The following is a 15,610-nucleotide window of genomic DNA, read 5'->3' on the forward strand; positions in this document are numbered from 1 at the left end:
ACATCCTAGAAGAAATGAATAAACATATGATCTTCCCAGGGGCACCTGGGTGGTGCAGTAGATTGAACATGAGACTCTTGGTTTTGGCTCAGGTTGTGATCTCAGGGTCATGAGACTGAGCCTCAAGTTGGGCTCCATGCTTGGCAGAGTCTGCTTGAGGTTCTCTGTCCCTCTCCATTTGTCCTTCCCATTCGTGCTTTCTGTCTCTCTAAAATAAAGAAATGAGTTTTTTTAAAAAAAACACCACCACATGATTTTCCCAGACTGAATCAGGAAGAAATAGAATATGTGAATGGACTAATAACTAGTAAAAAAATTGAATTGGTAATCAAAAAACCCCCAAGAAACAAAAGTACAGGACCAGATGGCTTCACAGGTGAATTCTACCAAGCATTTAAAGAACAGTTAATACCTATCCTTTTCAAACTATTCCAAAAAGTTCTAGAGAAAGGAATGTTTCCAGATTCATTCTATGAGACCAGCATTACCATGATGCTGAGGCCTGAAAAGACACTACAAAAAAAGAACATTACAGACCAGTATTTCTGATGAACATAGATGCAAAACTCCTCAACAAAATATTAGCAAACTGAATTCAACAATACATTGAAAGGATTATTCATGCAAGGATGGTTTAATATCTACAAATTAATCAACGTGATATGTCACATTAACAGAATGAAAAATAAAAATCATGATCTCAATAGATGTAGAAAAAGCATTTGATGAAATTCAACATTTATTCATGATTAAAAACTCTCAACAAAGTGGTTATAGGGAGAACATACCTCAACATACTAAAGGCTGTATATGATAAACCCACAGATAGCATTGCATTCAATGGTGGAAAGCTGAAAACTTTTCTGCTAAGATCAGGAACAAGACAAGCCCACTCTCACTACTTTTATTTAACATAGTACTGGAAATTCTAGTGATAACAGTCACATAAGAAAAAGATGTAAAAGTCCTCCAAACTGGTAAGGAAGAAGTAAAACTCATTATTTGCCGTTGACATGATACTATAGTAAAACTCACTATTTGTAGTTGACATGATACTATAGATAGAAAACCCTAAAGATTCCACCAAAAAATCTATTAGAATACATGAATTCAGTAAAATTGCAGGATACAAAGTCAATATACAGAAATTTTGTATTTCTGTATGCTACTAATGAAATACCAGAAAGAGAAATAAAAAAAAATCTCATTTACAATTGCATCAAAAAGAATAAAATACTTACGAATAAATTTAACCAAAGAGGTGAATGACCTAAACTCTGAAAACTGTAAGACATTGAGGAAATAAATCAAAGATGGCACAAATAAATGGAAAGATGTACCATGCTCATGGATTAGAAGAATAAATAATGTCCATACTATCCAAAGCAATCTACATATTTAGTGTAATCCCTATCAAAATACCAGTAGTATTTTTCACAGAACTAGAACAGAAAATCCTGAAATTTGTATTGAACTACAAAAGACGCTGAATAGCCAAAGCAATCTTGAGAAAGAATAAAGCTGGAGAAACAAAACTTGAAATCTCAGATTTCAAGACCTACTGCAAAGTTGTAGTAATCAAAACAATATGGTACTGGCACAGAAATAGACACATGGATCAACTGAATGGAATAGAGAGCCCAGAAAAAATCCATGTTTGTATGGTCAATCTGTGACAAAGAAGGCAAGAATATTTAATGGGGGAAAAGATAGTATCTTCAATAAATCGTGTTGGCAAAATTGGGTCGCTACATGCAAAAGAATTAAAATAGACCAGTTGCTTACACCATACACAAAAATAAACTCAAAATAGATTAAGACCTTAATGTAAGATGTGAAACCATAAAACTCCTAAAGGAAAAAAAACAAATTTGGGGTGTCTGGGTGGCTCAGTCAGTTAAGCATATGCCTTCAGCTCAGGTCATGATCCTGGGGTCCTGGGATTGAGGCCCGTATCGGTCTCCCTGTTCAGTGGGGTCTGCTTCTCCCTCTGCCCCTCCTACACGGCTTGTGCTCTCTCTCAGATAAATAAAATCTTTTAAAAAATTGAAAAAATAAAAATTATTCAATTAAATGAGTAGACATTTTTCCAGGGAGGACACACAGATGGCCAACAGACATATGAAAAGGTGTTCAATATCACTATTCATCAGGGAAATGCATATCAAAACCACCATGAACTATTACCTCACACCAGTCAGAATGGTTAATATCAAAAAGACAGGAAGTAACAAGTGTTGGTGAGGGTGTGGAGAAAAGGGAACCCTCATGCACTGTTGGTGGAAATGGAGGTATAGCCACCATGGAAAACAGTATAGGATGGTCCTCAAGAAACTAAAAAACATAGAAGTACCATATGATCCAGTAATTTAATTAATGGGTATTTACCCAAGGAAAACAAAAACACTCGAAAAGATATATACACCCTTATGTTTATTGCAGCATTATTACAATAACCAAGGTAGGGAAGCAACCTAAGAATCCATTAGATGAATGGAAAATGAAGATGTGGTGTATATATATATATATATGCAATGGAATATTACTTAGCTATGAAAAAGAATGAGTCTTGCTATTCACAACAACATGGATGGACCTAGAGGGTATTATGCTAAGTTAGACAAATCAGATAAAGATAAATACCATATGATTGTACTTAGCTGGAATAAAACAAATGAACAAACAAATAACAAAGAGAAACAGACTCATGGATATAGGCCAAACTAGTGGTTGTCAAAGGGGAGAAGGGTGGCAAGATAGGCAGACTAAGTGAAGGGGATAACGAGGTACAGACTTCAGTTATAAAATAAATAAGTCACAGGGAGTGAAAGTATAGCATAAGGAATATAATCAATAATATTGTGATAACTTTGTGGTGACAGATAGTGACTATGCTTATCGTGGTGAGCATTTCATAATGTATGTAGCTGTGGAATCACTATGTTGTATGCCTGAAACTAATATGTCAAGTATACTTCAATGGAAAAAATAAATAAAAGGTTTGTTTTGTTAAAGCCTGAAGATGATCCTTGGCTACAGCACGATTGTGACAGTAGTTTTGACTTCAAAATAACTTCAGGCCCTCTTGGTCTATCTTTTGTACTCTTTTGTTCCTCAGGAGGAACCTCAAGTTATTATACGTAGAATACAGACTTATTTTTCTAACTCTGAGACTGTCCTCCCTTTCTGGAGTGATAGGTGTGACCAGGTAGGTAGGCATTTCCAAAGTTCCCAGATCTCTCTTATACCTGTGCTTTCCACGCCAGTTACAGTGTGTAGAGGTAGCTGATTCTCTGGTTTGAGTTTTGCAGGCATTCCAGGAACATCAGGAGTCTCACCATTTTGTTCTTCAAATACAGTGTCGCAGTTCATTCCCTTCAGACCTTGCAGTGGCATCTTGGTTTTTCATTGTGCTTTGCAAACTTTCCTAGGTTCTGGATGTTTCCATCTTACCTCAGACATCCTCCTTTCATTCTAATGTTGCTACATTAGATGGGAGGTGGGTGGAAAGAGAGCCTCACACAGGAGAGTCTTGGATGCCTAGTCTTACTTCCTTTGGTTTCTTGGCCACTGGACATTGAAGGTCCAGAGCCTGGAATCTGGTACTTCCTGGTGTACTGGAATTAATTTCTAAGTGCCTCACAAATACCCTAGTGCTGTAGCTGTTCTTTTTTTCTCCCTTTAACAGTTGAGGGAACCTGGGGCCCAGAGAAGTGGCTTAACTTGTCTATTGATGGCAAAGATGGAAAGATGGCAGAGACTAGAGGTGACCGGGGATGCGGCATCCCCAGGGGTATTGGCAGTGTCCAGCTAGAGGCTTCATAGCTTCTATTGCAGGATCCCCAAGTAGGTACTACTAGGACTACTCTCCTTTGCCCTGTAAAATCAAATTCCTGGGACCCTACAGGGGGGTATGTGTGTGCAGGGGTATGTGTGGACATACACTTGTACATGTTTTTCTACCTTTGAATGGCATGAATATAAGAAGTATTTTACTTTCTTCTTTGATCCCGGTTAGAGGAGACATTGGTGTGGTCCTGGAATTCAAGTTCTCTTTATAATTAACAGTTGCTATTCAGCTGGGGCCAACTGATGTCATGTAGAAATGTGGACTCCGTTTTTTCAAAATAACCTAGAAATCCATTTTTTAAAATGTGACGTCCTCAAATTTTAAATCTTGGAAAAATTCTTTTAGTATTATTTTGTAGACACAGTTTGGCCTAAAAAACATGTCTCTAGACCTCTCGGGGCGAAACCTCCGGTTTCAACATGAAACATGAAACTCAACTTTGTTCTTTCCCTTACCTGCCATGAGTGCATATAATTCCTTTAGAAATGACAGTGCCTAGATTCTTCATTGAAAACAAATGATATTCTATAAATAGGTACAAAACAGAAAGGAACTCAGAAAAAGTGGCTAAGAGAACTTTTTTTAAAGGTAATACTGAATCTCAGAGGAAGGATTAGAACTAATTATAGCAGTGTTCATTGAGATAGAGGGGTGCCACCTAGGTGGTTCAAGAAATCTTTGTTTAAACACATGATCCTTATATTTCAAAGGAGCAAAAAGGCAAGTGTGTCTTACTTCTCCTTAACAAGAGATACCTTTAGCACACTCATACTTGGAATCTCTGCACACATCTTGACTGACTTTATTGCATCTAAATTTGCCTCAAAGAATTTAGTGTCGTGAATCCTTCATTTTGTGCTTTGCCAAAGTGGGATAGAGAGAGTGCAGTTGAAATCCATAATCTTCTAGTGTCCCACATACTCTAGAGTTGAAGCTTCTGCACATTGTTCTTCCTGTTTTCTTGGTGAGCATTTGTAATTCAAATATGAGCAGCTTGAATGGCTTTTGTGATCTAGTTGATGACTCAAGCGTTTGGGACTGTATGATTTCATGGGAAATGTTAAGCTTAAGTATTTTGGAAATACGATAGAAATCTGAAGTGCACATACGTCATTTAAAAGATTTTATGTCTCAAGCATTTACTTACCTCATTTGTGTTTAGTAACGTGTTACTTTTCTTCGAAGTTTTGGTTCAAACTGTACAGTTGTTTACTGAAATGGTTTTGTGGAACCAGAGTCGTATGCATGTGCCAGGGTGATTTGTTCTATCATGGTTACTCCTCTGAAAAAAAAAAAAGAAGAGAAAAAGAAAGAAAACAAGAGATTGTGTTAAAGCACACTTTGCAAAAATTGGTAAATATGACTCTTATAAAAATGTAAGATGAGCACATGTCAAAGATACTATTCAACCCATTAGGGAGGAAACCAAGAGAGTGTTAATACTGCTTCAAAGAGCTTTTGAGGAACTAAGTACATATAAGAAAATTAATAAAGGAATGTTGAGATAAGATTCCTAGGTTAGCTATAAAACTGGTTATTGTCCTCCAAGCAATGAAGCTGTGACCTCTGGATTATCTGTTTCACTGGACAAAAATTATTTGCACCTTTACTGCATGAAAATTTCCAAAATTTACATGTAACTTCACTAAGTCTGAAATCTTTTATCAATAGTAAAGAGTCATTGAGTTGAACAAAGTGCATTTCTTTAAATCTTGGATGGGTCTGTGCCCTATCTGATATTGAAATTACATACCACATGCTTTTTGCTTTATATCCAAGTTTTGGATACTTTTTCTTAAAAATTATCAATATCGTTGAGCCTCACCTCTGTACTCATGCTAGGTGTTGAGAATGCAAAAGGTATCCAAGATGGGCGAGATCATTGTCCTGATGGTGCTTTTCTTCTAAGGGGAGAGACAGAATAAGTGCAAATTGTGATTAATGAAAGAAACAAAAAGCTGAGAGGAGACTATCAGAGGACAAATGTCTTTACATACAGAGAATAGAAAGGTCACTCTGAGAAGATGACATTTAAGCAAAAACATAAAAGATGAGAAAGGGTCATCGGAAAGGTGGGAAGGAAGAGAGTCCTAGCCTGGGGAGCAACCAGCTATGGCACAGAAGTGAGAAAGGGCTTGACTCATCCAAGGATCTGGAACACCACCAGTGTAGCTGTGAGTGAGGGGGAGAGTGGTACTTGATACAAGACCCAATAGATAGGGTCTGTTTATACTGGGTCTTGTAGTCCATGGTAAGGAGTCTGCACTTTAAATACAGTTAGGAGCTTTCAAAGATTTTTCTTATAAAGGCCTTTTTATTATGGAAAATTTTAAACATTCACAAAAGTAGAAGAAATAGTGAATCTCCATGAACCCATCACCCATTTTGGAACTAGATCCTAGGCATTTTGGCTCCCAATGCATGATTAATACAGAAGTAGGTGAAAGGCAAAAAAAAAAAAAAAAAAAAAAAATCAACTAGTTCAAAATATGAAGGTGATGAAAATAATCTGTTGGAAGCAGTTAATGGGAGATGCCAAAATGTTTTGTTAGAGCCGTGACAGGATTTAAAATTATACTTGAATATTTAAGAAAATTGGAGAATATAGGAACTTTAGATATACAGTTTTAATATTGGGTCTTCCTAAACCACCTAAAACTTTATGGTAAAGGGTTTTTAAAAAGATTTGTATAAACTCACAAGGATAGAAGAAGAGAGGAGAGGATAGAAGAGGAGAAGAGACAATAGCAATGTGGTTTTTGAGCCAGAAGGCAGACAGATGAGTAATAATTGGCTTAGCAGACTGACAGCAGCTTAACTCTATAAGCTAGCAGGCCAAGGAATAGCTAAATTTGCACAGAATTCTCAAAAAAATATAGGGAGTGGTAGTGCCAAGTACCTCTGTAACTATGGGGGTGGGTGGGCTGGGTAAACAACTACATGGGATTAAAGCTGTCCCAGGAGTCATTGTATTGCTACAATTAGCATCTGTTCTATACTGTTGCTGACCCCTCCTCCCTGCAGCTCTACTGTTTTTTCTCTGGATACCGTTAAACGTAGTTTCTTGATTGGGGATCTGAAGCATATTTGAAGGGTGAAAATCCCTAAAGAAAACAGGAGATTAGATGACCATATGATTATTGATTGCTGAGGCTCTAGTCACTTTCCTGCCCTTGGTCCCTGAAGTCTTCATAGTTATATCTGTATCTTCTAGATAGTAGAATGGAAAATTCTTCTTTGGGGAACCTGACCAACCTGAGGGTAAAGTCTTTTCTAAAGGTACTAAAATTGAGACTTCCTAATAAAAAGTTAACTCATTTCACCCAATGTTGACAAGCTACACTCACGTATGTTCAAAACTTCAAATTTTTCATTTTGGTCTCTGATTCTTAATCATATTCAGATAAACAGATCCATATATTCAGCACATGCAAGCATCCTTTTAGTCTCTTACTTTTAAGCATATACAGATAATCAAGAATTACCAGATGTTTGAAGAAATCTTATGTAGAAGATAGATCCCAGATTAAATAACAAAGCAACTTAGAGGTAACAAAGACTATAAAGAGAAAACTTTAAAAAAATTAGTACTTTCTGAGAGATAAAAGAGGTATTTGATTAATGAAAAAAGAACAGGATACCATAAATTCTTGGAAATTGAAAACACAATAGCATAAATTAAAAAAAATAGTTGGAGAATTGAAATTTAATGATGAGTTAAATTCTCAGGCAAAGATCAAAGATTTGGAAATTAGAGAGAATAAAGGATAAGAAAATGAGAGGATCAATTCCAGAATACCAAGATCAAATAATAAAAGTTTTAGGATGAAAAACAGTATGAAAATGGAAGGGGGGGAAATCAGTGTAAAATTTTCCAGATTTGAAGGTTGAGTGTTAGACTGAAGGGGGCTGACTGAGTGCTCAAATGAACAAAAATAAACCCATTCCAAGAAAAATCCTGTAAAATTTTATAACACTGTGGACAAAGAGAAGAACCTTCCAGAGGGAGAACAAAGCAAATAAACATACAATATTTCATAATCAAAGTGATTTTGGATTTCTTAACAGCAACACTGGAAGTTTGAAAATAATGGAACGGGGCTTTCAAAATAATGAAAATTATTTTCACATGAAATTCTATACCCAATGAAAATGTTAAGTGGAAGATTAATACACAATAATTCCTAACATGCAAGATTTAAAAGGTTTATTTCTACACACCCTTTCTTAGGAAGTTACTGGAGGATGTTCTCCTTCAAAACAAAGGAATAAACCAAGTAAACCAAGAAAGAAGAAAACATGGAATCAGCAAATAGATCAAAGAGAAAGAATCAAGGGGAATCCCAGGATCATTCTTGTGTTCCACGTGTAGAGGTCAAGAAGTCCCAGTGAATGTAGGCTTGACAATATGTGGTCTAGGAAAGTGCAAGTTGCCAGATTTGTGTCTCTTTCCCTAGAGGGTGATTTGACGGGTGTAGTGAAAGTCTGTGGACACAATCATTTAATCGATGAGATCTACAATGGTGGTGGAGTATAGTTGAGACAATTATATGTGTTCCCATCATGAATGTCAACATCAAACCTTCGTATCTATTTCTCTATCAACTACCATCTTGAGAAGATGTGCTGATTCCTGAAGTCTGTATGCAGCAGAAAACAAAATCTGTCACAGAAATTTTCTCCTATAGATGGACATCTCAATATGTACATAGATTCTCTCTTGTGAGAGGCAGATAAAGTTGATAATTGTAACTGACTGGGTAGGAGGGGCATATGGCTGGTGGGGGCTGGTGTGAGGGAGACTTACTTGTTACTATTGTGCCAGTGTATATGTATTTTATTTAAAGATGAATAAAATAAAATATATTCCTTAAACATTTTAAATAAATTAAAAAACAAAGGCAATAAACTTTAGGTATAGTCCAGATAACTATAAGAGACTACCCCCTTTTTTAATCTAAAAATATCTAGCTTTTCCTCTATTTGTATCATCAGCTTACTTTTTACTGAAAGTTGCAAATTTAAATTCTGTTTTGGTATGGAAGAAGGAAAACATCAGTTTTTTGTAGTACTCACCCAAATATAAATAACACAGGTTAAGAATTCTTAGAGGCTGAATAATTTATGATATGAGTGATGAAACTTCTCTTGTTCCGTAGGAGTAACTCTATAGCTTTAGAATGCCCATTAGTAAATGTAATAGAGTTGAAGTAATTCTAAACTAGAAAACCTTTCTCCATTAGGATCATATTTTCAGTATCAGTTACTTGGTGGTCACACTGTGGGAAGATACTTGCTACAGCACTGACAAGGCAACAACTGAAACAAAAGGTCAATGCATCCCTTCAATTCTGTACTAATAATGTTTGTCATTTCACCGTGTCCAGTCACTCACATGGGTTGTACAGTTGTTTATTCTGAAACTTAAAAAGTCAAAGTTAACTTTTATCTTTTATTTATTTATTTTAAAGTGGGTGGGGGATGGAGGAGCAGGGCGGGGGAGAGAGAGAGAATCTTAAGCAGGCTCCACCCCCAGCGCAGGGCCCAAGGCGGGGCTCCATCTCACAACCCTGAGATCTTGGCCTGAGCCCAAATCGAGAGTCAGAGGCCTAACCCACCTGGCCACCCAGGTGCCCCGACAAAGTTAACTTTTGAAGGGACCAAAGGTTTTGTATGAAAGCTGATTACTGCAAACTCAGCAAAATCAGTTTTTTATGTTTTTCTTTATGTTGTCATCTATTGGGTGCTGATTCTCATTTGTTATTTTATTCTATTCTGTTCCTACAAACTTACTGAAACTTCAAACAGAAGGCTATTCCCATTTACTCAGGATATACTCTACTTCCTATCTTTCCTAAGGTACTGGTAATAAGAGGTGAGATAGGAGGAAGATAAGCAGGATTTAGAATTTTGTGGTTAGTATGACATATTGTGTTGGAGAATATTATTTTATAATGATGTTTAATATGTTGTGTGCTAAGTAATCCAAGTAGAAAATAAAGTTAGAATACCAGTAGGTTTTCCAAAGAGGAAGAAGAGCCAGGGATTCAGGAAAAAAGCAAGAGAAAGGAATTAATGCTATGCTGATTTAAAGAAGCATAATATTGGGGTTCCTTGGGACAATCAGAATGCATCAGCTTTTCTAGAACACTGAGTCAATGTGGTATACTCCTGTCCCACTTTGTTTTATTGTGAAGGCATCTTTGGTTTGTCTGCATGCCCTTAATTTCTTTACTAGTCATTGTCAGTTTTGAGGTGGAAGGAGAAAATATTATAGATGGTGGTAATAACTGCATGGGAACAGGAAGAATAGCTAGTGTGGTATTCTTTCACAGAAGTTTAGAAAGACTAAGACCATTGAATGTTGGAGTGAAAGAGGAGAAATCTTCCACGTGGTATATCCTGACATGGGTTCATAGTGTCACAGATTGGACATTAACGGATAAATATTGATGTTGAAAAGTGACAGAAATTCCAGCCTAAGCTGGCTGTCAAAAAAAAATTTAATTTATTGCCTCAGTAACTGAAAAGGCCAGGGTAAAGCTGGATTCAGGAAGCTGAGCTTGATTATCAAGATTTGGCTCCTCTCCACCTCTTGGCTCTGTCTCTGGCAAAATGTTTTGGCTTCATTTCCAGGCTTTGGAGGAAACTGTCCCCAATCAAAATGATCCCAAATCCAGCAGTAGAGGGAATCTGCATCTTTATGCTTAAGCAGGAATCTCAGAATTGTCCTTTTGGTTTGGGTTGGCCTGATTTGAGTCATTTGCACGTTGCCGCGAGAATCATGGAGCCAAGAACTGTATGTTATGGATGTTTATATCCTCGGTGACGAGCTCAGGATGCTGCACAATGTGCAGGAGCAGGTGCCCGATATAAACCATGTTTTAATCTGCTTTTCTGAAAGCAACCAATTTGCATTGTAGGGACTATTTTAATATGTTCCTGGTTTTTAATTCTGAAATATTTTTTGCAGAATTAGATGGCTTTTTGTATAGGTTGAATGTGATTACTGGAATCTAAAAACCGATCACTTTGTGCTATATGTTATCAGGACTCTGTCAAAGCTTCATAGTAAAATTCAGGAAATAAGAAGCAAGAAAGTAACATAAATCTCATATTGTTTTAACATGATTAGAAATCTATTCAGAGATAAGAGATCTATTGACAGGAACAGCTTTCATTTCCTTTGAATCATACTGAGCAAGGTGTGGGGAGAACATGATGATAGTTGAAAAGGAGAGGATTTGAATATTGGAACATCATACCACTGCAGAGCAGAGGAATGCCTTAAGAATGCTAAAATTATTCTTTTACAGTTGTGACAGAATATAAATTAAGGACATCTTTAAGCACATGTTGTTTGGAATTCATTTTACAGAGAAGTTTAAAATAGGTGGTCTGATGGGTCATGTAAAACTTTTCTTAGATCTAGTAAGAGAAAAGTTATCTGAAATATATATAATACTTATGTGTTGTGTCAGTTGCTAATGCCTCGTCTTCTGAGTTTAATAAAGGGAGTTCCAAAGACTAGATTTTTAGTATGATAGAGGAAAATGTACCTAGTTACTCTAAAAAAGAAACTTCAGTATTTGTGTAATTATGTCTGTCTTTTAATGGGAACTTCATTTTCAAAGCTTTTTCTTCATCTTTTAGTTTCTATTGAATGCCAACTTTGCCTCAACAACTTTTCTTACAAGTTGAAAAGATGAAAGCAGGGGAGAGTCAATTATCAATGATGTCACAGAATTTGAGGCATTTCCAATCATGCTTGTTTTGTTCATTTCACATAATCTCAAAATTCACTGATGTGCACCAATTTAAAATGAATTTGCTGACTTAACCACAAGATCTTGGAGCTCTAATTGCCTGGGAAATAGCAAGAATGTACCACTTGAGCTCATTGGTCCTGACATTAAAAGATGCTATTAAATATTTAAAGTAGTTAGGAGAACTGAAGTGTCTGTTAAATAAATGTAATGTTTATTAGAATAATAATGTGTACACTTTTAGGGGACTTGTAATTATACAGCTTTATGGAAGTTTTGGTTATTTGTGCATGAGTTTAAAATATTTGAATGTTTGGAAACAGGTAGCATAAGCAATCTACCAAATTTTTCAAGATGGAGACATGGGATTTGTAGGAATAGAATGTAAGAGGCAATATAGTATGGTTATGGGGTAAAGTCTGCAAGTGGACTGCTGGGTTCAAATCCTGCCTGGTCACTTACTTAGTTAAGTAGCACCGCATGTGTTAACTAACTTTTCTGTGCCTCAGTTTCCTCAGCTATAAATGGGATTAATGCTACTAGTACCTTCTTCACAGGGATGTTGTGAAGGTTCATTGTGTTATTATTATATAAAGTTTCTGCAACAACAGTACATAAACATTAGCTGTTCTGATCATTTTCTATAGGTCTTTGCAGTTTTTCCTCAGGATATATGGAATCTTAGAATATAATATAGTAAGATATAGAAAAACATATATAAGGAAGTCTGCAGTAAGTTCAAGCATATTGCACTGAAAAATTCAATAATTAACTCAAAGCTGCAAATGTGGTCTACTGTACGTCCACTCCAGAACACACTCACACTCTTCCTCACACTCTAGGACAGTGTATGTCAAGTGTATCTCAAGGATCAGTTACATTAGAATCAATAGGGCTGCCTGTTGAATGTAGATTCCTGGGCCTCAACCTAAATTCCCTGGATCAGAAATTTTAGTGTGTGAGTTAACATTTTTAACAAACATTTGAGTTGATTCTGATGCAGAACAAATTTTGAGAACTTCGTTCCTCAGCCATTCACAATTTGCCTTTGTCATGCTATAATTCACTTTCACTCTTTCTCACTTAGAACTTCAGGTGTCTTCTTATTTCTCTCAGCTCAAAGTTCTGTCACATCTCACATTCAAGGAATTTTTTCTTCCAAAATCACAATAGACCAAACTTGATCTTTTTCTTACACATCCAAAGCCAAGCTCACTGCCGCCTCACCCCTCCATTCTGTATTCTTTTTCTCATTCCTAGTTCGTTTCTTTCCCACTATTTGTCATAAGTGAGGTGTGAAATCATTCTGGCTTTAGAATTCCACAGAAGATCTTCAGTTGTCTTTGGTGGCCCCAGAGCTGCTCCTATTCTCCTGCCTCACCCAGGCTTTGCCTTTTTCCTTCTCTTTCTCTCATTTTTTAAATTAACTTTCTTTTGGTTAAGGTTTCTGCCTTAGAAGTCAGGGAAGAGAGAGCTGTTTTATTTCTTCTCCCAAGTCCCTTATCCCCATGACAGGTGAACATTCTTAGAGAGAAGGCATAGGTGTACAAATTGCCTTAGTCCTCCGGAATCTCTGTCCCTGTTGGCCCGTGTCTCCTTCCTGGACTCCGTCTGACCTCTGCATCCTCGTCTGTGGATTTTGCAGCCATAAATATGTGAGACATCAGTAAGCCATCTCACATTGCTTTGTTTGAATATGCTTGACTGAGAAAATTGCATTTAAATTAAAATATATCAAGAACTTGGGTGTTTGGTGGTTTCTAAATACAAAGCCATGTATAGCCATGTGGAAATACCACATACATGAAAGTTTTATTACTTCTTGACCAAGGTAAAGATTAATAGGAAGCATTTTGGCTCATAGAGTGCATAATGCAACTCTCCTTTAAAACACATGAACTTGTTTTGTTCGTGTGACTGATCACGTAATCCATTGGAATCTTAATGATCCGTGAGATCAATTGTTCACATTTTTAGAGGTACATCTACATTACAAAACAACAGTGTTTTCAAGAGGCCACTGCACTGTTGTGCTTTTGAAAACACTTGAATCACACAGTGCTGAAAGCAGGAACACTACTGATGACTCATAAACACACACATTCTACTAAGAAAAAAACAATAGAATTTATGGAAAAGAAGGAAATACACACTTTGTCAAATTTTGTCTATGTTGCTTGTTTTTAAAGCAACATAGACATTTTCTAAGAAATGATATTAGGATTTTGCTAGTAAAATGGAAGCAGTTTAAGCCCTGAAAATTTATGTTGAAAGCATTAGCATTTCCTTGCAGTAACTAAAAATTCTTTTTAAAACATTCTCAAGTGAGATAAATTTCAGGAAAAGGTAGACACAACCAAGAAATCAATTTATAATAAAGTTTTCGCTTCAACTGCTTTTACATACCACTTTTAAGCATTCTCTCATATTTGTGTGATCATCAAATAAAAAGATGAAGAAGCCCCATTAAGATTATTGATCCATTTGATAATTTTTTAGTTTTAGCTTGCATTTTACAGTTTAATTTGTGGGAGAATATGGGCTTTAATCCCATTTCCAAGGAACTGTTTTGTGTTTTTCTTAGAATAAATTTTAAGGTAAAAAATTTTAAAAATCCTAATTTAATAAATAAGTTTAAGGCTACTAATAACTATGATCTTGATATATAAGTTAAAGAACAAAAAGTAGTTATGAATTGTAAAAGAGAACCACAGAAGAGATTGTGAGTTTTAACTTGCTTCTTTGATCACATACTTAAGTTGGGTGCTTAATATTTGATGTATTTTTGTCTTAGTTGCTTATTGTCTAGCTCTCCACTCTCTGAATACATTTGATATATTTTGTGAACAAAGCTTTTTTTTTTTTCTTATAGGGATGCCCTCTGCATCTTTACTAGTAAATCTCCTCTCAGCTTTATTCATCACTTTTGTGTTTGGAGGAACAGAAATAAGGTTTGCCGGACAAACAAAATTTGTAGTTAATGAAACAAGTACAACAGTTATTCGTCTTGTCATCGAAAGAATAGGAGAGCCGGCAAATGTCACTGCAATTGTATCGGTAAGAAATGATGTGGTTCTATTACTGAAATAGATGATATGAAATGTCTTAGTTTTAGTGACAAAACTTTTTTTAACTGTTTGAGATTCTGAGTAGTTTCATTATATAGAATTACATTATTCCATTCATATTTCTTATAGTTTATATAGTGCTCCAAGGTAGCATATGCACTCAACAATAATAGTATTGTAACAGTATAGACTGATTATTTTAAAATGTTCATATATTTATTTTAAAACAAATAAAAACCAAAGACATGAATAAGTATTTCTAAGTAAAAGAAAATTTTACTTTGAGTAATTTGGATCCACATTATCTCTGCTCAGATTATTTATTTCATGTGGTTTAGGGAAAATACATAAAATATGTGAAAGCAGAAAAATGGCAAATTAAAAATGAATTTTGTCAGAGAGCTTGGGAGAAATGAAGTACATTAACTTAAGTAGAAGTTAGGCAGGATTTGTTTAACTATCAAGCTATCTTGCACACAGTTTAGTTATTGGATGGATTATGTGTGCATATATTTGTGTCTATGTTTAACCAGAAAGTAATGTCATATGACCACTAAGGATATTGCTATATTTGAGGCCCAAAGTACTTGAAATTTTTTTTCAAGAAAAAGTTTTGAAGCAGGAGGTTAAATTACCACATTGTGAAACATTGTAAAAAGACATAAAGAAGAAAGACTACCTACGAAAGAAATCCAGTTTTATAATTTTGTGCATTGCTTTGAGTTTTTAATTTATGACGTGTGAATATATTTACTGAATTCACGTGAACTTGAGTATACATTATACTTGGTAATCTTTGATGCATAATTTCGATTGTATCATAGAGAGGTTTTGGGATTGCCCTGTCATTTTCACAGCTTCTCATGATGGTGGCATCATCATTTCTCAATCATTTTTCACTTGTTTGTCATTGAGGTTGCTTCCAA

The 15,610-nt window shown here is 35.7% G+C and overlaps 1 protein-coding gene across 1 annotated transcript in view; it reads left to right on the forward strand.

Moving 5' to 3' along the window:
- ADGRV1 (adhesion G protein-coupled receptor V1) overlaps positions 1–15,610 on the forward strand; it is a 536,135-nt gene that overhangs the window by 20,778 nt on the left and 499,747 nt on the right. Inside the window, exon 2 of the mRNA XM_027605560.2 lies at positions 14,489–14,673. Coding sequence (XP_027461361.1) covers positions 14,489–14,673 — 185 coding nt within the window. The remainder of the gene's footprint in view (positions 1–14,488; positions 14,674–15,610) is intronic.

The sequence above is a fragment of the Zalophus californianus genome, chromosome 5, assembly GCF_009762305.2.
Source record: "Zalophus californianus isolate mZalCal1 chromosome 5, mZalCal1.pri.v2, whole genome shotgun sequence".
Classification (NCBI taxonomy): domain Eukaryota; kingdom Metazoa; phylum Chordata; class Mammalia; order Carnivora; family Otariidae; genus Zalophus; species Zalophus californianus.